At 39.5% G+C, this 21,800-nt stretch overlaps 1 protein-coding gene across 5 annotated transcripts in view; it reads left to right on the forward strand.

Annotated features, from left to right (window-relative positions):
- The window catches only part of CASP3 (caspase 3), a 41,752-nt gene that overhangs the window by 3,170 nt on the left and 16,782 nt on the right, over positions 1-21,800 (forward strand). Inside the window, exons 2-7 of one of the 5 annotated variants that reach the window (XM_067721955.1) lie at positions 8,286-8,353; positions 10,119-10,243; positions 13,691-13,819; positions 14,208-14,383; positions 14,720-14,840; positions 19,332-19,487. In XM_067721955.1, the coding sequence (XP_067578056.1) occupies positions 8,301-8,353; positions 10,119-10,243; positions 13,691-13,819; positions 14,208-14,383; positions 14,720-14,840; positions 19,332-19,468 (741 nt within the window). In that variant the 5' untranslated portion in view covers positions 8,286-8,300 and the 3' untranslated portion in view covers positions 19,469-19,487. Of the gene's footprint in view, positions 1-8,285; positions 8,354-10,118; positions 10,244-13,690; positions 13,820-14,207; positions 14,384-14,719; positions 14,841-16,505; positions 19,163-19,331; positions 19,488-21,800 lie in introns of those variants that run through there. The other 4 variants (XM_067721954.1, XM_067721956.1, XM_067721953.1 and 1 more) reach the window with 4 other exon arrangements.

A 21,800-nucleotide genomic window follows, 5' to 3' on the forward strand; every position in this document is an offset into this window, starting at 1 on the left:
GTTTACGACTCTGCACACAGTTGGTGTTCAGTCAATTGTTATGGTACAAATGACAAATAAATAAATACCACTGACCCTGGCTTTTCGCAGTTTCAGACCTTCTCTGGCAGGTGGTTGTAAAACTGAATCACTTCTAGAGGAGTGATTCTCAGTGGGAAGGAGGAGGCCTTACAGGTTATCTATAATTTTTATAAAAGGCATCCAAGATCCTTCATTCTACATTTATTTCATAACACAATATTTAGGTCTGCAAGGACTTTTGCATTTCTCCTTCTGCCCCTCCAGAGATACCATCTTAGGACAAGACTTCAGGTAGGTGAGGGAAACAGACCCCTTGCACTTAGTAAGCATTGTGTCCTTTCTGGCTTGTGGCTTTTGAGTAGTGGGGAAGCCCTCCTGTCTGTGTCTTCCTGGTGGTGTGGTCCCTGCCAGAGAAAAAGAAGGAATGGTTTTGTTTGTGTGGCACAACTGAACTTACTTAAGTTTCTTCTGTATTTAATTTTACTTGCCATGTGTGAGATTCCTCCTTTATTACAAAATAAATATTAGAAGTCTGACTTTTACCAGGCCCAATGACAATATCCAGTTTGGTGACTCTTCCCAAAGCAATTGCAGGGACCAGATGGGAAATGATTTCAATAAAACCTCTAGTACGTCACAGCAGAAATCTCCTCTTGTCCAAACTGTTGTGAAAAAAGTATTTTCTTCTTTCTGTTTCACTTACCAAATCTGGAAACATGACTGGTTTTGAGACTTTGTCCTCTCTAATTGGTAATAAATATAATCCCGATGTTTTTCAAGTTCTTTGGCCAAAGTATGGGCCACCCTCCTTGTCTGTAGGTTCTTGACCAGATATGGAGGGCCAATTCTCCTACACCGTTGTACATAAAGGACTTGAGCGTCTGCAGATTTTGGTATCCCTGGAAGGAGGAGGAAGGGGGGTGTCCTAGAACCAATCTTCCATGGATACTGAGGGAGGACTGAATAATCTCCCCACAAGTCATAGTGAAAAGCCTTCACCTCTCCTTTAGAGGCAAATAGAGACATAGGAAAAAAGTGTCTGAATGACATCCTAAGTGCTTAATATGAAAGTTATTCATATTTTGTGAGTAATTTTACTTTTAGAAGTAAATTACCCAGTGGCATCCAAAACACCATAAACATCATTCCTGGTTTCTTCGTGAGTTGGAATGAGTGCACTTTATACTATTTCACTGTCCTTGCAGTCAGTTTCTATCATGTTTATGTATGCTTCCTCTCTCATCTTAGTGTTTCTAGGTTGTGGATTTTTGTTTCCTTTCTTGAAATTATTGATAGCATTACCCCTCCTATGTAGAACTAAGCCATGTAGAAGTGTGGGAAGCTGACAGATCTGAGTTTGAATCCAGGCTCTGCCATTTAAAAGTTACTTAACTGCTTTCAGCCTCAGTCAACTGAACTATAAAATGGAAATCTCATTATGCCTCGAAACATCGTTGGAAGGACTAACTAGAAACACGTAAATAATGAATACATGCATAGATAAATGTACCTTTTAGCTCAGAGTCTAGCCCCTATTAGCCAACAGTAAGAGGACCTGTTATTACACAACGCTCAAATCACATATTGTGTTATGATTCTTTGGGCTTTTCTTTGGCTACCTGTTTTGGTAAATTTTTACTTATAATTTTTTTGAAGATACTCGTATTTGTGGAGATGATTCAGAAGTGAATGATGTTGGTTCTTATGTCTCATTTTGAGATTTAAAACCCGTTTGGTAGGGCAAAGACCAGGTTTTAGACCTTACCTCAGTTTCCTTATAGGACAGGCACCAAGAACAACCCACTGATGGGTGACAGGTTAACTAAGTAGGAATAACTTAAACTGGTTATCCTAATTTAATATCTCATTTTGAAATTTCTACCATAGGCACAACTTTCAAGCCATTTTTTTAAAAAAATAAATTTATGCATTATTTGTGGCTGCGTTGGGTCTTTGTTGCTACGCGCAGGCTTTCCCTAGTTGCGGCGAGTGGGGCTACTCTTCGTTGCGGTGCGCGGGCTTCTCATTGCGGTGGCTTCTCTTGTTGCAGAGCACAGGCTCTAGGTGTGTGGGCTTCAGTAGGGGCTCGTGGGCTTAGTTGCTCCTCGGCACGTGGGATCTTCCCAGACCAGGGCTCAAACCTCTCTCTGTCCCCTGCACTGGCAGGCAGATTCTTAACCACCGCACCACCAGGGAAGTCCTCAAGCCATTTTTTTTTTTTTAACATCTTTATTGGAGTATAATTGCTTTACAATGGTGTGTTAGTTTCTGCTTTATAACCAAGTGAATCAGCTATACGTATACATATGTTCCCATATCTCTTCCCTCTTGCGTCTCCCTCCTTCCCTCTTGCGTCTCCCTCCGTCCCTCAAGCCATTTTTAATAACAGGTTGTTGTTGGTTATTTTTCCTAAAATGTTGATACTTTGTAACTTCATATAGAAATTTCAATTTTAGAAATTAATTTTTATTCCTCTCTTTGAACTCTGTAGATAATTTATTCTGTTTAACTTCATTGTGGCATTATGCAACGGTCCCTTTAGTTGGCTAACCACAATAAAAAATTGGGAAATCATTGCAACTTTTCACTTTAGGAAAACACAGCCTGAAATGCTTATGTATTTTAGAGTGACAGTAAATTTCTACTGACAACATTTTTTAACTTTTGAGAAATCTGACTGTTGTAGCTTCAGTGGCAAATATTAAAGGGATCTAGGAACTCAGAGACCTGATTCTAAGACCCAGGTTCCAGGTTGCCATCTAATGTCAATTGATCTACTTAGAACTTCTCTGGGACCCAATATATGTCTAGAAATTTATTATCATCAGCATCCTGAATTGATGGAAAGAATTACATACTCAGTATAGTAAGAAACAATTAGCATTAAGTCCATTGCGGTGCTACAATATATTTGTTATTTTTATTATTTTTTTTTTTACTTTTTAAATAGCTTTATTAAGACATAGTTCACATACTATACAGTTTATCAATTTAAACTATAGAATTCAGTGGTTTTTAGTATATTCACAGAGTAATGTATCCATCACCACAATCAATTTTAGAACATTTTTATCACCTCAAAAGGAACCTCATAACCATCAGCAGTCATCCCCAATTTCTATCCAAACCCCTAAACTTAGGCAACCACTAATTTACTTTCTGTTTCTATGGATTTATTCAAAATTTCATTCTTTTTTCTGGCTGAGTAGTAATTCATCATATATATATATACACACACACACACACACACACACACACACACACACACAATATATTTTTTAAGCCCTATTGTATATTTTCCTATTTGTGTTTTGTCAAATGAAAGTGTTCTAAGAACTTAAACTCTCGTCATCATATAGGGCATTTTTTCCCCTTGGGGGACGATTTTTTTTATCCTTCTGAGATGAGATCACCATGTCCAGAATAACTTATATTCAGCCAGGCATTAGCTAATGGAGGTGAGGTAATGCTGAGTGTCACTCTTAAGTAAGTTCTGCAGGAACAAAAGCTCTGCTCCCAAGCGTGTGGATTTGGTGCTTTCACGTGGGAAAAGCAGATGGTGACAAGCAGAAAGCAAATGTGCGCAAGTCTGATGCAGTGAGGATTTTATTTATCATTATATAAATTTTCCGTAGTATATGAAGGTCAACTGACAGGACTGGGTGAAACAGAGACTCTGCTCTTGAAGGGCACACACAAAGTAGTGTGCGCATCGGGACCCAGGGGAAGGAGCAGTGACCCCATAGGAGACTGAGCCAGACCTACCTGCTAGTGGTGGAGGGTCTCCTGCAGAGGCTGGGGGGGGGGCTGGCTGTGTCTCACCATGAGGACAGGGACACTGGCAGCAGACAACCTTTTCTTTCAACTAAAGTCAAATGTGTTTGGCTTTCAAACCATTGTCTCAGTTTGGAATTTAAATCTCTCTTTTGAAACCCAAAACTGAGCAATGACTTTTTTGTTCTAGTCATTATCTGCCTTCTCGCTGATTTCCAGTGTTTCTAGTTTATAAATTACACACAGTAGGCTCAGAAAAACTCATAATTACTTCTTTTTCTGTTTGTTTTAATATTTTTGTTGAGTTTAGTGTCTCTTTCATGGTGTCAGTTTTGCTTGAACAGTCAATGATTTCTTGGTTATTCCCTTTTTCTGTCTGCCTGTGTTGCTTGTGATGGGACACTGGGATGGCTGGACTTATCTTCGGAGTTTAGGTGCCAAGTCAGTTGGGTTTGGCAAACAAGTTGGATGCCAAACTCCAGTTTGTGTTATTTGCTAATGTGGGTACTCTGTTTACCAGGTTTTAATGTACACTTTTATTCCTTAAAACCTGCGGGGAAATACTCTGACTACTCACTATTCAGCCAACCATAAGAAAAGAAAGGGACAATCCCTCAACTGCTCCAAATGCAGCTCACCAAGAGATGACCCTAAAATCCTCCTTCCTTCCACTTCTACCCACTTCTATTCCACTTCTAATGTTCTCTCAGCTCAATTTCCCAAAATCATTCCCGTCACCTCAGGAATCTTTCCCTGATATTTCCTACTTTCTGTCTCAGCAATTCCTCAAGATTTCTGCTCCAGGATCCTTGTTGATTGCATATCAGCAGAGTAAAGAAAGTGAAATAGGATGAGGGAAGACATCTGGGAGAGGTGACCTTTCAATAGAGACCCGAGTGAAATAAATCATATTATCTTATATAATATTATATAACATAATATATCGGTGAGACTAGTATTCCAGGTAGTGGGAATAGCAAGTGTGAAGACCCTGAGAGAAAATTATTTTTAAGCCGTTCAAAGAATCCAGTGGGACCAGAATATAACATGCTACTTGCTTATTGGTGGAATTGAGAGAGGAAAAACCATCACTATGTCATGGTGTTATGAGAGTAACAAATACACACACATAAAAAGCAATCCAGGACTTCCCTGGTGGCACAGTAGTTAAGAATCCGTCTGCCAGTGCAAGGGACACGGGTTCGAGCCCTGGTCCGAGAAGATCCCACATGTCACGGAGCAACTAGGCCCATGCACCACAACTACTGAAGTCCAAGGGCCTAGAGCCCGTGCTCCGCAAGAAGAGAAGCCACCGCAATGAGAAGCCCATGCACTGCAATGAAGAGTAGCCCCTGCTCACTGCAACTAGAGAAAGCCCATGCACAGCAACGAATACCCAGTGCAGCCAAAAATTAATTAATTAATTAATTTAAAAAAAATCCAAAACAGAATAAAATGAAAATACAAGAAGGGTTCTAATTACATGCTAAGTAAATATATAGGTGGAAGAGATTAATTCTGGCATGGTGGATCAGGTACGATTCTGTGAAAGACTTTAAAGGAAGGGGTTTATTTCTTTATGTAAAAGTGTGAGTTTGTTTGTTGACCCTGCCACATGACTTCATAAAGTCGTCATCATTGGTTAAAAAAATTAAAAAAAAAGGGAACAAAATACGTCATAGTATTTGTTCCTGAGAAATCCTTATCAGATAGAAACTGTTTTAAATACTAGTCTTAAAAAATTCAGATTTTTTTTTCTTTCAGCCATCAGCTACCTTATTGAAACAAAATTGTCTATTTGATGTCTAATATTGGAAATTATTAATTACTATTACTTGTATTAAGGCTAATAAAGCTTAATCGTTTTTAACTTTTTTGTTGTTGTTGTTGGTTTTTGGTTTTTTTTTTTGCGGTATGCGGGCCTCTCACTGTTGTGGCCTCTCCCATTGCGGAGCACAGGCTCCGGACGCGCAGGCTCAGCGGCCATGGCTCACGGGCCCAGCCGCTCCGCGGCATGTGGGATCCTCCCGGACCGGGGCACGAACCCGTGTCCCCTGCATCGGCAGGCGGACTCTCAACCACTGCGCCACCAGGGAAGCCCCAGAGTGATCTTTTTAAAGCATGCTGTCCCTCCTCTGCTTCAAGCACTCCAATGGTTTCTCCTTCTTGCAACAAGGATAGAATCAAAGCTCCTCTTGGCTCCTGAGGTCCTATATGATCTTGCCTTTCCCACTTCAATTCCCTTCACTCCTTCCCTTCCTTTTCCATGCACTAGTCGAACTGGTTTTCTTTTCTGCACCTTGAATACACGAAACTCTTTCAGGGCCTTTGTACTTGCCAGACGTTTCCCCAGCAAGGCAGCCTCTCTGGCCTCTATGTCATTTAGCTCTTTCTGTCAATGTCACCTCAGAGATGGCTTTCCCAGCCTCCTCAGCTAAAGTAGCTCACACTACCAGTCTCTCTATTACTCTACCCTATTTTGTTTTCTTCATAGCCCCTATCAGTATCTGAAATCTTATTATCTGTAATTATTCTTCCTTTCTAGAATGAAAGTTTCTTGAAGGAAGGAATTTTGTTTTGTCTTCCACTCTGTCCTAGAGCCTAGAATGGCACCTGGCACAAAGCACATGCTCACGAAGTATTTGCTTATTGACTACAAGATGATTCATCCCAGTTGTACACAGCATCCTCCCTTAGTTTTCTAGAAAAACTGCAGGAAGTAAGATGATAGAAAAGCAAAGAGCTTTTGTAGAAATGCACAGCAAAGACTGACTTTGAGAGAAGGTGAAACGCTACCCCCTTCGGTGGTTCCAAAATGGTGACACTTCCTCTCCATATTTTTTTCTCCATCTTCCCCCACGATAGGTGCACACAGTACTTAGGGACAGAGGAGGAAGGAACTGAGCTTTGGAGAAGAGAAGAGATGTCTCCTTAATTTTTAAGAGACCTTGAAAGGGGGGACTTTGGTAACGGGGAGGTGTGGGAAGATAAAAAAGTTCTGGAAATGGATGGTGGTGATGTTTATACAACACTGTGACTGTCCTTAATGTCACTGAACTGTACACTTAAAAATGGTTAAAATGATAGATCTTATGTATATTTTATCACAGTTTTAAAAATTTAAATTTAAAAAGGGAGGGAGCCTAGGACTTTCTGTAAAGGCTTTTGTGGTTGAGTGGGTCCTTTTGACGGGGTGTGTATTCTTTTAAGATTTCTGATTTTAGCGTGGGAATTAGGTTAAAAGTTCTATTTTGATTGGAATTTTTGAGATAGGCAGGACTTCTAGAGGCTGGAGAAAAAATTTTTATCATTGTTTTTCTGTATTCTTTATTTAGGGAGGCAGATTGCCATAGAAGTACCTTTGCTTTGGGAAAGCTAGAGAAGACATGGTAGAACTCCAGACAGGTAGTAAGGAACTGGCTTCTTCAGAGGCAGTAGGGAAGAGTGGGAAGAAGGGGGCCTCCATCACTAAGCTTTGCGTCTGTGGACAAAGCCACTTAATCACTAGGAGTTAGGTTTCCTGACTTTTCAGATTGTTGGGAAAATAAAAGATAAGATGCCTAGCACAGTACCTGCTGTATAATAAATGCTCCGTAAGTGAGAGCTGCCTTGATTAGAAGGACTCACTCACTGTGGGAGGTAAACAGAATTGTCTGACAGAAGAATGAAAGCAGGAACTTTAGTTTTTACTTACAGGTTTCCTAAAGCCGGTCCACCACCTTAAATGAGAAAGTGGGATTTTCATGTCTAGTTTAAGAGTAAAGATTATGTGGAGGTTTGGAACTTCCTGGTGCTGAATCTCTTGGGAATCTAAGCATCGTAGAATAGTGTTATGTGAGGTACACCGTTTTTGGTTTTTGTTTTAACTGCATTGAGTTGGAAGGCAGAGTTCTTACCAATGACCAGATCTGTTGTAATAGAAACAAGTTGCAGTGTGTATCTTGATCTGGTGGGGTATCCAAATGTAAAAATGTATCAGGGGCTTCTCTGGTGGCGCAGGGGCTTCCCTGGTGGCGCAGTGGTTGAGAGTCCGCCTGCCAATGCAGGGGACACGGGTTCGTGCCCCGTTCTGGGAAGATCCCACATGCCGCGGAGCGGCTGCGCCCGTGAGCCTGCGCATCCGGAGCCTGTGCTCCGCAACGGGAGAAGCCACGGCAGTGAGAGGCCCGCGTACCGCAAAAAAAAAAAAAAAAAAAAAAAAAATGTATCAGGCTGCACACTTCCTATCTGTGCACTATGTGTACTTCATAGCTCAATTAAAAACGAAAGAGAGAAATGGGCGACCTTATGCATACCTTTACAAAGGATTGTTCTCAGGTTTGACTCGCAGAAGCCTTGAACAGTAGAGGTGAAGCTGGGAGAGTGATGGTACTGCTAATATGAAAATATTCGTATAGTGTGTTTATTTAGAGAAATAATCATTGGAATAATTAATGCAGTGATCTTATAATGGCTGATTTTGATTAACATCTATTTTCTTTATATTCTAGTTAATAAAAGTATCCATGGAGAACAATGAAAATTCAGTGGATTCAAAATCCATTAAAACTTCAGAGACGTGAGTATTTAAATGGAATCTCATACAAGCAGAGAAAGATGGGTGTATGTAGTACAGCAAACTTTGAGGAAGCAGAAAGAATATGGGCTTTCAGGCCAGAGAGGCCCAGATGACTTCCTACCTCCTGTGACAGCTGCATGGCTATACACATGTTAAATTATCCTCTCTGAATCTCCTCCTTAAAATAAAACTTTCACGGAACTGCGGGGAGGTGGGAGGGTGCCTGACGTGTAGTCAGAAACCCTGCCTTAGTAGCAGAAGGATGACCCAGGAGAGGCAGAGGCACCCTCCGAATCTCTGTGCAGGATGAGAGGTTTGTGTTTGGGGGAGATTTTTTGGCCTCCTGTTTATTTGTGAGTTTTAAGGCTAAAATAAAATGCCAGTTCTCAGTCTGGGGAAGAATTGCCTGGTTATAGATTATCTTTTACCCTTTGTCTCAGTCTTCCTTTTTGGAATATTCTGCTCATTAATGCTTCCAATAACCAGCAGGTGGAGAAAGGGAAAAGATAGAACTCAAACACTCTTAATTCATGTCTGTTATTATCCATTTGGGATCTCTTGTGGTACATTTAACTCTAAAAGTTTATTTCTGGGGTCCAGTATTATTATTCTGGACCATCCAGGGAATTATAAACTAATTTTAGTACTAAACAATACTGTTACAGCAGAGCTATTAACAGGTTACCAATAAAGATTTTTGCAATATTTGTTTAGCAAAGGAATTTGCCTAGAAATTAACCTTTTGAAAGGCAGTCTCATTTTAGAGGTTTCTTGCCTTTTTTTAAACCCTTTTAAACTGATTTACACATTTTCCTACCTTTTCCTATCATACAGAACATAATTTACTATTTTAAAAGGTAGTAATTTACTATCCTTTTCCAACAGTATTTTTAGAATTGCATATAATGTGAAATACTCCCAGGTTGAGTGTGTGGGTACATGGACGTTAGGTATCAGTTTTTTGCTGTTGTTTCCTGATTCCTGGTCCAGGTCAAGGATCAGGTTTGCAGACTATTTTGGTCAAGTTTTATTGAAGCATAGCCACACCCATTCGTTTACATATTGTCCTGGGCGACTTCCACCAGCTGGATGGAGTGGGCTGCAACAGAGTCTGTACAGGCAGCCAGCCAGCCTAAAATACTTAATATTTGGCGCTTTGAGAAAAAGTTTATTGACCCTGGTCTAGATAACAGAGGTTTTTGGATAAGTGACCTTTAGACAAGTATTTTCAATTATTTACAACAGTGATTCTATGTAGCAATAAATTATTAGTTTGTTCAGTGCACAGGGTTTAAGGAACAATTTAGGAATTGTGATAAATATTGTGTTTTGGGTCATAGTTGCCTTTTGTTTATTTCCCTATCATTTCAGGGTAATTTTTATGATTTCACTCTTACCTTGAAGGATAAAATATTTTAGAAAGTTAAAAGAAATTTAAGTATAAAATGAATTTGATGAAATTTTAATAAAATTTAGAGGAAAGCAAAATATAGAGATTAAAAGTCTGAACTCTGAAGTTCAACAGATGCTTTCAGCCTTGGGTCTGACACTGTATCTTCATAACCATCAGCCTCATAGTGGTCACTTCCTCATCTGTGAAATGGGTTCTTGTGAAATTTTAGTGAGGGAAAGCCTGTTGCACACAACTTGGCATATTATATTCAACAAATGTTAACTGTTCCTATGTGTTAGAGAAGTTGTGTCAATGTGAACAGCAGCGTTGGTCATTTCTCTCTTTGTAAACTGTTGTTTGATTTCCAAACAGAAAGCTCTTACATGGAAGCAAATCAATGGACTCTGGAATATCCTTGGACTATAGTTACAAAATGGATTATCCTGAAATGGGTTTATGTATAATAATTAATAATAAGAACTTTCATGAAAGTACTGGTATGTATCATAAGATAGTTTTTAATCCTTTACAAGTATTTGTACCATTTATATTTGGTGTAGTATAAAAAACAGAATTGATGTTATTATTTAGTAAACTAATGACACAGAATAGCCATGAAGTAGAGATAGAGCAGGACCCCATGGGTCCTACAATTCAACATGAACTCTTAATCTTCTACCCATCATCAAAATCTCTCCCTCTTCTATCTGTATGTTTATCTCTTCTGCCCTGACTTCTGTGTAACCCTTGCTTCTTTATCTTCCTGCTCCCTCTTTCATGTTAATGGAAGGATCTCAACAAATAGTAAGTAGAAGTATTTTTCCATTCCAGGAACTGTGCAAGGCACCTCACAGAAATTGTCTTGTTTAATTCTTAGAGCACCTCTGAAAACTAACCACCATTAGATGCCGAAAGGTTAAAAATCCTTGCACAGAGTCCCACAGATGATTTAGTAGCAGAACTGGGACTCAGCGTTGGTGCTCTGAATCCACTTTCTATGCCACTTCACCTGTGCCTTCATTCATTCTGTTGACTTTCTCTTCTTCCCCCGAAAAGAAGACAGACTCCCCAACCTTAAAGAGACCTTTCTTTTACCCTGCTGCCTCTTAAGCTTTGATCTGATTTTTGTCTCCTTCCCTAAATCTTAAAAACACGTACTTTAAACTTGCCATCTTCACTTCTTTCCATCCCTTTGATTCTGTTTTCTCTGTTTCTACCTCAACCGCTCTGTAGAAGTTGCTGTTAGGTTCACCATAGCCTGATCACCAGATCCCGTTCTCAGTCTCTATACTATGTATAGCTTGAATCTAATAATACTTTCAGAGGTTTTTTTTAAGAGAATGTAAAAAATAAAATCCCTCACGATCCTAAAAAGCTATTTAACATCTTACTGTATTACTTGATATTTTTTCCTTGACAGTTTCTTTCAAAGCTTAATTTTATCCATAATAGTAAGCAATATTGTATTTTGCTTGTTCCATTTAATGTAATATAAGCATTTTTTGTGTTGCTGTATAATTTTCATATCTGTTATTTTAATGATTATATAATATCCCATTCCCTAAATATAATGTTCACTTGACTTGCATAATTTACCATATGAATGAACACTTTGGCTGTTTCTTCATTTTTCATTTTTAAATTGGTGCTGTGATAATTCTTTGAATTTGCATATTAATTGTATTAGAATTAATTTTAGTTAAGGAAACTAGAATCTGCTGATTCAGTTTAGGAGGCTGTCTACCAGAGTGCTGGTGAAAAGGGAAAGAAGCCAGATTACACTGGAAAGATAAGCTGGATTTGATGTTAGATTCATTATAAAGAGTGAGGAAAAAGTAGTTGAAAATGAGTGTCTAAACCTGAATGGCACCATTTGTATTGCTTTCGGCTCCAAGTTGAGATACAACCTTCAACCGTTAGGTATTCTGCCTCACGTTGCTAGTTATAATGCCCTCGTCCCATAGAATTTTACATTGTTGAACTTATTGGAGTTTTTTTTTCCGTCCAGTTTTATTGAGATATAATTTACACACAGCACTTATAAGTTTAAGGTGTACAGCATAATGATTCGATTTCCATAGATCATGAAATGATTATCACAATAAGTTTAGTGAACGTCCATCAACTCCAATAGATACAACATTAAAGGACTAGAAAAAAGCGTTTTTCCTGTGATGAGAACTCTTAGGATTTCCTCTCTTAACAACTTTCATATATAACATACAACAGTGTTAATTATGTTTATCACATTGTATGTTGTATCTCTAGTACATCCCGAGTACTTACTTATCTTTAAAGGGGGAGGGGGAAAATTGTTCTACTCTCCCCCCAAAAATACTTAGGCCTGTAGTCTGGCTTTAGCCTTAGAGTGAGCCCCTTTTCTGCTTTGAAATTTGAAGATCAGGTTCTCACAGCCACCTCTGACAGCCTGGTATTTTTTGTTCAACTACTAAGTGGCTCACAAACCAGGACCAGAATTCAGTCACCTTGTCACACAGCTGCATGGTGTCCTCAGCCTTTCCAATGTCAAAACCTTGATGAGCTTACTTTAATTTTATAAAAACAATATATGGCCATAATATACATTTCAGAAATTACAGATTAGCAAAAGAAAAATTGAAATCACTCCTAATCACACTACTCAGATAATCAACAATAATTTGGAGCTAGAAACATCTAGGCTTTTTTCTATGCATATGTGTTAAGTTTACTCAATGTGTGCCCTCCCCCTGCAGCACTTTAGGGTTTTAAAATCTGAATTCACTGTTCAGTCAATCCGTACGTGTATGTGGAAGGCGCTGTAAAGGCATGAGGAAAGCCCAGGACTCCTGGGTACAGTCCGCTCACCAGCTTCAGTACTTTGTTCAAGTTCCTGGACTCCTCTGTGCTCCCACATCTGTGCAAATGAAGCCAGTCATGATAACGGTCTCATGGTGGTTAGAAGGCTTAATGGAGACCACGCAGAGCAGAATGGCTGATGAACAGTGCTAAAGTGGCTAGTGGTTTGTGGGGTTTTTCCTGAAAAGGTGTTATGAAAGTACTAATGTATCTTAGAATTGTTGGGAACTTGAAATCAAAGAAATAGTTCCTCTGGGTTTGTGAGGTGTGTATTGATACATATGTGTGTGTGGTGGTATATGTGTGTTTGTGTATGTACAATATGTATGTGTGTGTGTGTGTGTGTGTGTATATATATACTTATTTTTTCTTTAAAGTAGGATCCTATGCTTTTTTTTTTAAATGACCATTTTCCCATGGCAAAATTTTGTCTACAAAATTTCAGTGGCAATATAGTCTCCCATTATATAAATGACTTTTAATTTATTTAACCAAACCTCTCTTGTTAGGCATTTAAGTTTGTTTTTCACTATCTAAGCAGCTGTGAAAGACGTCTTTGTGACTGTAACACTATAACAGTTTATGTTATGAAGTGTCTTATATGCTAAGAAATGAAAGAGACTCTGTGTCACCACGATCAGAATATTGAATTTTCTTAGCATTTGCAAGGAAGAGTTTACTGTAGATTGTGTGAATCACTGAATAGTTCATTTCAAAGCAGTTTATGGGTCTTTTTTAAATTTATTTTTATATGTTTTTTACTTTTGGCTGCGCTGGGTCTTCGTTGCTGCACACGAGCTTACTCTAGTTGTGGTGCGCGGGCTTTTCATTGCTGTGGCTTCTCATGTTGAGGAGCACGGGCTTTAGGCGCGCAGGCTTCAGTAGTTGCAGCATGTGGGCTCAGTAGTTGCGGCTCGCGCGCTCTAGAGCGCAGGCTCAGTAGTTGTGGTACACAGACTTAGTTGCTCCGTGACATGTGGGATCTTCCCGGACCAGGGCTCAAACCCGTATCCCCTGCATTGGCAGGCGGATTCTTAACCACTGCGCCACCAGGTTAAGTCAAATTTTTTTTTTTAATGCAACTAAAAGTAACTTTTCTGTTCAAGGGATGGCATGTCGGTCTGGTACAGACGTAGATGCAGCAAACCTCTGGGAAACCTTCACGAACTTGAAATATGAAGTTAGGAATAAAAATGATCTTACATGTGAAGAAATTTTGGAATTAATGTACAGTGGTAAGAAATAAAAGAATGATCTTCGTTGTCCAATTTATGTTACAATCTAGCTGTAATTATACACATATAAAAGTAAAGCATGAGAACTGGAACTAAACTGTACACAATCCTACTCCCTCTCTCTCTCTCTCTCTCTATATATATATATATATATATTTTTTTTTTTTTTTTTTTTACTCTATATATTTTATGTAAGTAAAACAAGTTATTCATACCAACTCACTAGAGTGGTTTGAGGTGTGTTGCTCTGCCCTAAGTTGGGTTTACATGATCTCTTAGTTCTGTTCTCAGGTTTCTTCATCTTATTCCCATACAGTGCATATGAAATGTCTGAATAAAATTGCATTGGTTTTCTGATGGTTTTTCTTGTTTGTGAACGTTTTCCCAGTTTCTAAAGAAGATCACAGCAAAAGGAGCAGTTTTATTTGCGTGCTTCTAAGCCATGGCGAGGAAGGAAAAATTTTTGGAACAAATGGACCTGTCGATCTGAAAAAATTAGCAGGTTTCTTCAGAGGGGATTGTTGTATAAGCCTAACTGGCAAACCTAAACTTTTCATTATTCAGGTAAATATATAACTGAGCAACCTGGTTATTGAGGATTCATTAGGGATTAATTTACTCAATTGTGGATTATCAAAAAAATTTATTTTTTTCCCTGAAGCTACTGAACTATTGTTAGTTTTTTGTTTATTTAAACTACCACTTAGGAGATAGAGAATAAATTTTAATTTTAGACTTCTAGCAAAAGGATTCTGCATAATTAACATCAATTTTTACAGAGCCTTTGCATTTCTTAGAAATAACAGTTGTACATGTACACACATATTTTTTAAAATAAATGTTTAGTTTCCTTTTCTTTTTTTAAACTTTTTAAATAAATGTTTATTTTCAAACCTCTAGGCTTGCCGAGGCACAGAACTGGACTGTGGTATTGAGACAGACAGTGGTGTTGAGGATGACATGGCCTGTCAGAAAATACCAGTTGAGGCAGACTTCTTGTATGCATATTCTACAGCACCTGGTAAGAAACTTACTAATACTGAATGTTATATGTAGATTTTAAACAATGAAGAGTGTGTTCCAAAGGCTGTCATGATTTTGATATCCATAAAAAGCCAAACTGGGGCTCCCCTGGTGGCGCAGTGGTTGGGAGTCCGCCTGCCAATTCAGGGGACACGGGTTCGAGCCCTGGTCCGGGAAGATCCCACATGCCGCGGAGCAGCTAGGTTCGTGCGCGACAACTGCTGAGCCTGCGCTCTAGAGCCCGTGAGCCATAACTATTGAGCCCATGTGCCACAACTATTGAAGCCCGCATGCCTAGAACCCGTGCTCCGCGGCAGGAGAGGCCACCGCAGTGAGAAGCCTGCGCACCGCGGCCAAGAGTGGCCCCCGCTCACTGCAACTAGAGAAAGCCTGCACGTAGCAACGAAGACCCAACTCAGCCAAAATAAGTAAATAAATTTTTTTTTAAAAAGCCAACTTGTCTGTAGTTTAGGGTACCTTAACCACAGACAAGTCTCAAAAAGTTGTCTTTAGCAAAGTTGGGCTAGAAAATATGCATCTATAGGAAAGCATACTTACATAGTGTCATTCATGAACTTGATACCACATGGAAACTGTATTAAAACATAGGACAAGTCAGAGCTTTGCCCACTTCCTGGAATAGGAGAGAACTGTGTTTTCCAGGAATTCTTTGGAAGATAGGAAATTGAAAGGATAAGCCTGAATAGCATATGCGCAGGTAGAAATGGAATGAGGGAAAATAGAGTTAAAAATGATTTATGAATAGGTTATCAACCTCCACTTTTTTGTGGTTGTATTATACGTGTCATCATATAAATAAATATTTATTGATCATACAACTGTTTACTTATACAACTAAGGGTGTCACAAAGTTTGGAAATATAGGGCAAATGTATTTTTAAACAGTATTACATTTTTAAATATAGTCAATGTGACTTCTTTTAACCTCCAGGCATCTTTCCAGATAAAGTACTTTCAAATTAAAAGCAATGGATACAGGGAATTCCCCAGCAGTCCAGTGGTTAGGACTCAGTGCTTTCACTGCCACGGGCCTGGGTTCGATCCCTGGTCGGGGAACTAAGGTCTCACAAGCCGTGTGGCACAGCTGAAAAAAAGGAATGGATCCAATAGTTAATCTGGGAAAAGAACAATAAATACACTATTTCCCCTTTTTGGACTTTTGAGTATACTATAATGTGTTTATTATACTCTATTCAGATGCCCTGTAGACAAATTTAGGACACTCAAATATGTGTGCATATGTAAGCAGGTTATTTCTTGGATAAGCCAATAATCTGATTGCAACACGATGCTACTTATAATGATACTTTTCATTTCTTTGCTTTTGCATCTTCTGCACGTTACCCTTTTCTTCCCTATTGGAAGGGAAGCCCAGGAACTAAAATTCTCAGTAACTCAGTGGTGAAGTTAGTCCACAACTCTTTTCCTTGTCGAAGCAGAGGTATCATACATAAAGCACCCATTTGGTTTTTGTTTTGTTTTCCCCTGGAATCAAAGGTGTCATTTATTTATTTATTTATTTATATGGCTAATAATACCTATGGATGTTTATGCTTGTTTTTACCTTCATGATTATGTCGTAATTTATTAAATCAGCTAACATTGGATATCCATGATATTTTGGTTACATTTTGCCTTGTAGGTTACTATTCCTGGCGAAATTCAAAGGACGGATCCTGGTTCATCCAGTCACTTTGTGCAATGCTGAAACAGTACGCTCACAAGCTTGAGCTTATGCATATTCTCACTCGGGTTAACCGAAAGGTAGCAATAGAATTCGAGTCCTTTTCCAATGATTCTACTTTTCATGCAAAGAAACAGATTCCTTGTATTGTGTCTATGCTCACAAAAGAACTGTATTTTTAATCACTGAAGAAATGGATGATTTTTTTTTTTAATCTGTATGCCAAGTGAGGAAACGGTGTGACTGATAAACTATATTTTCCTCTCTCATTTAAATCTAATCTAATCCCCCAGGTGATACATGGAAATGTGTCACTTTCATAGCAATAAAACTACTATGAAGCTACCTCAAACACAATCAGGTAGTTGAAATTGAATTTAATTAAGAATAAATAAAAATGGATAATGGTACAGTCATTATGAGAGGAAATGATTGTAAATTAACAGCTTTCATAATTAGCAAGTTTTAGTGATTATGCTATGCTACAAATTTTCAAGGAATTATGGAAGAATTTAAACATTGCTGTAATGTGTTTCAGTGATATTGACAATGCTCTTGTTTCAGAGAACATGTTCTGGTTTTTGTCAAACTATAGACATGATGATGTGGAATAATGTATCCTCGAACTTGGTGGTCCATGTGCATGGTCAAATGCTTGAAGACCTTGATCTTAGAATTAGTATTTGGAGACAAGACAATAGTATTTTTACATCACCCATCTGAGCATATGGTGTTGTGATGTCTGTCCCGAGCATGTCCTTGTTGTTTAAAAAAAAAAGAAAAAATCATGTTTAGTATTGAAAAAGGAACTAAATGTTTTACTTGAGAATATGCAGGAAAACTAAGTTGACTCTCTCAGGTTAAATGCAACATTAATAGAGGGAGACAGAGTTAGGACTATAAGGTGCTGAAATGCAACTCTTCCCACCAGCTGCTGGGCCTTGCATTCCCACAGAGTATCTGAAGGGCTCTTATGCAAAACCTCAAACTTTGATCACACTGATAACAGCATGAATTGAAGAAATTCTATAGGAACATACTAAAATACAACTTACAGAATACACAGTGAGGAAGAAACAGTAAATCAATCAGCTGGGCACTTTTAATTAGAAGATGGCTTCAGCCTGAACAGGGACACAGCGCAGCCTATGTCATGAAGGCAGAGCCATAGACTACGGCTTCAGGAAAAGGAATGCTGGCTAGTTTCTTCATGTACATGGAGGTGTACATGGAGGATGCTCCCAAGGCAAGAAGCTCCAAGAAAGTGAACCAAATCAAACTTCTGAAATGGAAATTTTCAAAAGATGGTGAGAGTCATAATAAAAGTTGTAGCACTTTTTTTTTCAATTTTTTCAATGACAGCTTTTAATTGGATGTTAAATTCTTATCTGCCTTTCTGCAGATAGCACATTATATAAAATACCGCTAGCACCATTACCACTGTACTGGATACACTGAATAACAATTCACTTCTCACTTTACACCGAGGGGGAGAAGGGCTGCAGTTGTCAGCCTGTCAGAAATTAAGTATGTAAATTAATGCTTAAGTGTATGAATATGAATATGATTTACAAGACGCTCGGAGTGTTGTTGGGGGAAAATCCTGAGGTCTCTCATTCCCCTTCAACGATAACAAGTGCTCAGTGACCATGACAGACGCACACAGACTTGGGTGTGGCCACTTGTGCACTTGGCCACCAAGCTTTGGGAGCTGAAGTACTCCCGAAGAGCAAATCCTGGACTCCTTCTGGAATGTCCCTTTCTGCCATCCATGAATGTCAGCCCATAAAAGCAATTTCATTAGCATTTCCTCATTTTCCAATATAAGCGGTGAGTGTGGCCCAATAATATGGGCCCTCAACCATCCTTTGCCAAGGATGGGAAAAATCATAGCACTCTTTGTAGTAAAATTTTTGAGCATGTTAAGTTGTATTTTGTTGACATTTATAATCAAAGGAGAATGATACTGTTGTGATCATATACGGTTCTCTGAAATGAAAGGACCATGGCATGCAGGACGTTAGCAGTCATTCAGTCTTCCCTCCTTTGGTGCCCAGGGAAACTGAAGGCCAGAGAGGAGAAGCAGCACGGCCCGAGCCGGGGACAGCAGGCTAGGAGCCTCCTAGCTCAGGAGATGTTGAGCCGTCCCTGCATCGCTGTATCCCGCTGCTTTTCCGTCTGACATTTCCTGTGAGCCTTCTTTTGCTGAAAGAAAGGAACTCACGTTTATAAATGAAAGCTATTTGTTTTGGCTATATCTGTAATTTTTTCGAAGTCAATGAAGTATCTTAAAGTGTGTTCCTGTGTGACAATTTTTTTTTTTTTTTTTTTTTTTTTTTTTGGCGGTACACGGGCCTCTCACTGTTGTGGCCTCTCCCGTTGCGGGGCACAGGCTCCGGACACGCAGGCTCAGCAGCCATGGCTCACGGGCCCAGCCGCTCCGCGGCATGTGGGATCCTCCCGGACCGGGGCACGAACCTGCGTCCCCTGCATCGGCAGGCGGACTCTCAACCACTGCGCCACCAGGGAAACCCCTATGTGACAATTTTATTAAAAATTTGTTATTATGAATTTTTATTTCCAAATATAAATTTTAACTTAAAATTACCATCACATTCAAGTGTTTGTTGTTGTTTCTGAGGTGCTACTCACTGAAATTAAAATATTTTTAACCAAGTGCTTGATTTGGAAGGGCCAGAGAAGATGCAACAGGACCCTTTAATCAAATACTTTGAGATGGTGGCAAATTACCGAATAGGATAAGCAGCCTTCCTTTTCTCCCAGGTCCCTCTCAGAAGACCATTTCTAAAGTTACCATGATGCCAGGAAGGATACGAAGTTTGCAGAGATCACAGCCCCTAAATATGACCATATTTTTGTTTGTTTCCTTGCTTGGAGGAATGGGGAGTAGCAGAGTATAAAGGATATTGCTGAAATGAATCACTTCAACCCATAAATTTTTAGTAGGGTGAATAGAGGGTGGGGGGAAGAACTGGGGGCGGGGGAGGGTTGGAAAAAAACCTGTGATGTCCCCAGATGGTCAGCTCTGGGAGAGGAGCTGTGACAGGGGAAGAAGTCCCCTTTGTGTTTTATGTACCTAGAAAAGAAATATGAGAAAGTGCAAACATGAGTGGTTTACATTTCTTCCAGTATTTCTATAGTGAATGTACATTACTTTTAAGTCAGAAAACTAATAAAATTCTCTAATTGGGACTAGGGGATTCCTGTTTCCAAGGAGTAGAGGGTGACATGAATAACTCCCTTAAGACTCTTTTAAAGCTATAGTTCTGTAGTACGTTGATAGTAGAGCCCATTCTAATCTCTGCTAAATAAAGAAGTCTTCAATATTAAAAAGAAAAATACCAAGGCCAAGAACCCAATAGTGTTAGACCTGCGCGGTCTCCTAGGAGTTTCGACTCGCCCAGGAAACAACAAGAGTCGGAAGTCGATGCAAAACGCAAGAGGTTTATTGAAGGCCGGTGCACCGGGGTTCCTTGGTCCTCACGCAGGAGGTCGAAGAAGGAACCCTTTTGGGCGCGAATATGTCAGTTTTATAGGTTCCCACTTCCCCGTATGTAAATTATAGATTTGGTTGTGTTCTCCTGCTGATTGGTCCCGGCTTAGGCTCGGACCAGAGAGGGAACTTGTCCCCAGCTGCCTGATTGGTCTTTGACAGACACCTTTTTTACATTTTGTTATCTCCCTCCTTCTCCCCAGCTGCCTGATTGGTCTTTGACAGACACCTTTTTTACATTTTGTTATCTCCCTCCTTCTCCCCAGCTGCCTGATTGGTCTTTGACAGACACCTTTTTTACATTTTGTTATCTCCCTCCTTCTCGGAAGGGGGCCGGACATCCTGGAAATTCACCCATTGTCTAAGAAGCCCCTATTGTCTGGAGAGTTCTTAATCATTAGCTGGAACAATGTCCCTCGAGTCCCACATTCCCCCCTTTTTCTTGTGACTATTGATTCCAATCATGGAATCTCAACCTTCTGTTCGTAAACTTTGGTACTGTTGTCTTAACATTAGAACTTGTACAGTACTGATACGTTCTCTAATAAATGCTATCAAGCGATTTAGAACACATGGTCCAAAAGTTAAAATCAACAATAAAACAATAAGAGGTCCCAACAGAGTAGAGATTAAGGTGGTAAACCAGGGGGACTTATCAAACCATGATTGAAACCATCCTTTTTCGTTCTCTCTCTCCCTTTGCCTTTTATCTAAGCGTTCCCTTAGTTTATCCATGGTTTTGGTAATGGTTCCTGAATGATCAATATAAAAGCAATATTCTTCTTTTAGAGCGGCGCATAATCCCCCTTCTTTAAGAAACAGCAAATCTAGGCTGCAACACCGTTTCTGAAAGTGAGGTGAGTGATTCCTTTAGTTGAGTTATGGAACTTTCTAATGCTCGAAGGTCGATGTCTACAGCCTGTCTTAAACTTGCATAATACTGGGGTTGTTGTATGAGGGCTGTGGTTCCTGTTCCTATCCCGGCAGATATTCCTAGTCCTAGAAGGACAGCCAATGTGAGGGTTACAGGTTCTCTTTTGTTTTTCCTACGTATTCATCTAAAAAGGATGAGTCTGAATGGTAGATAAGTCTAGGGACTAATTGCACTAACACACAAAAGTCAGCTGAAGTATTAAGAACCTCTAAAGAGACACAAGGGGTGAGCCCCGTGTTACATGTCCACCATCCATCTTGAGGAGGTACAAGATATCCTGAGCCTGAAGGGAGGCTAAAATCATGACAAAGGTGTCTATGGGACTGGGGAGGTGTTCCTATACAAGTACCATTTCCAAAAACCGAGGACAGGGTTAATTTACTGTTCCCTTCTTGCTTCCATCGACATTGGTCTGAGGAGGTAGAATTAGTATAGTTGGAGCTATATCCTATAGCATCATAATAAGGGGGAGGGGCAGTATAGCAAAGCCAACATGATTTTGTAGCCTCTGGGTTTGTAGCATTGAGAACCGTAAAGGCTGCCTGCACCAAAGAAAGCATCCTATCCTGAGGAGTCCCAGGCTTAACTGTGGGTTCTTTGGATCCAGAGGTTTCATTAGTCTCATTCTTTGTTGACGTAGTTGAAGGGGCCGGGGGAAGCAAAGGGGGGCCAAGTATGGGATTTGGGCCTATTGATATAGGAGCAGGAGTCTCAATCTTTAGCTTAAGGGTCATTAATATTTCTAAATCATATCCTCTCATGTAAAATCTAACACCCCAAGAATGACCATTTATCCATTTTTTAT

Source organism: Pseudorca crassidens, chromosome 21 (genome assembly GCF_039906515.1).
Source record: "Pseudorca crassidens isolate mPseCra1 chromosome 21, mPseCra1.hap1, whole genome shotgun sequence".
Lineage (NCBI taxonomy): Eukaryota > Metazoa > Chordata > Mammalia > Artiodactyla > Delphinidae > Pseudorca > Pseudorca crassidens.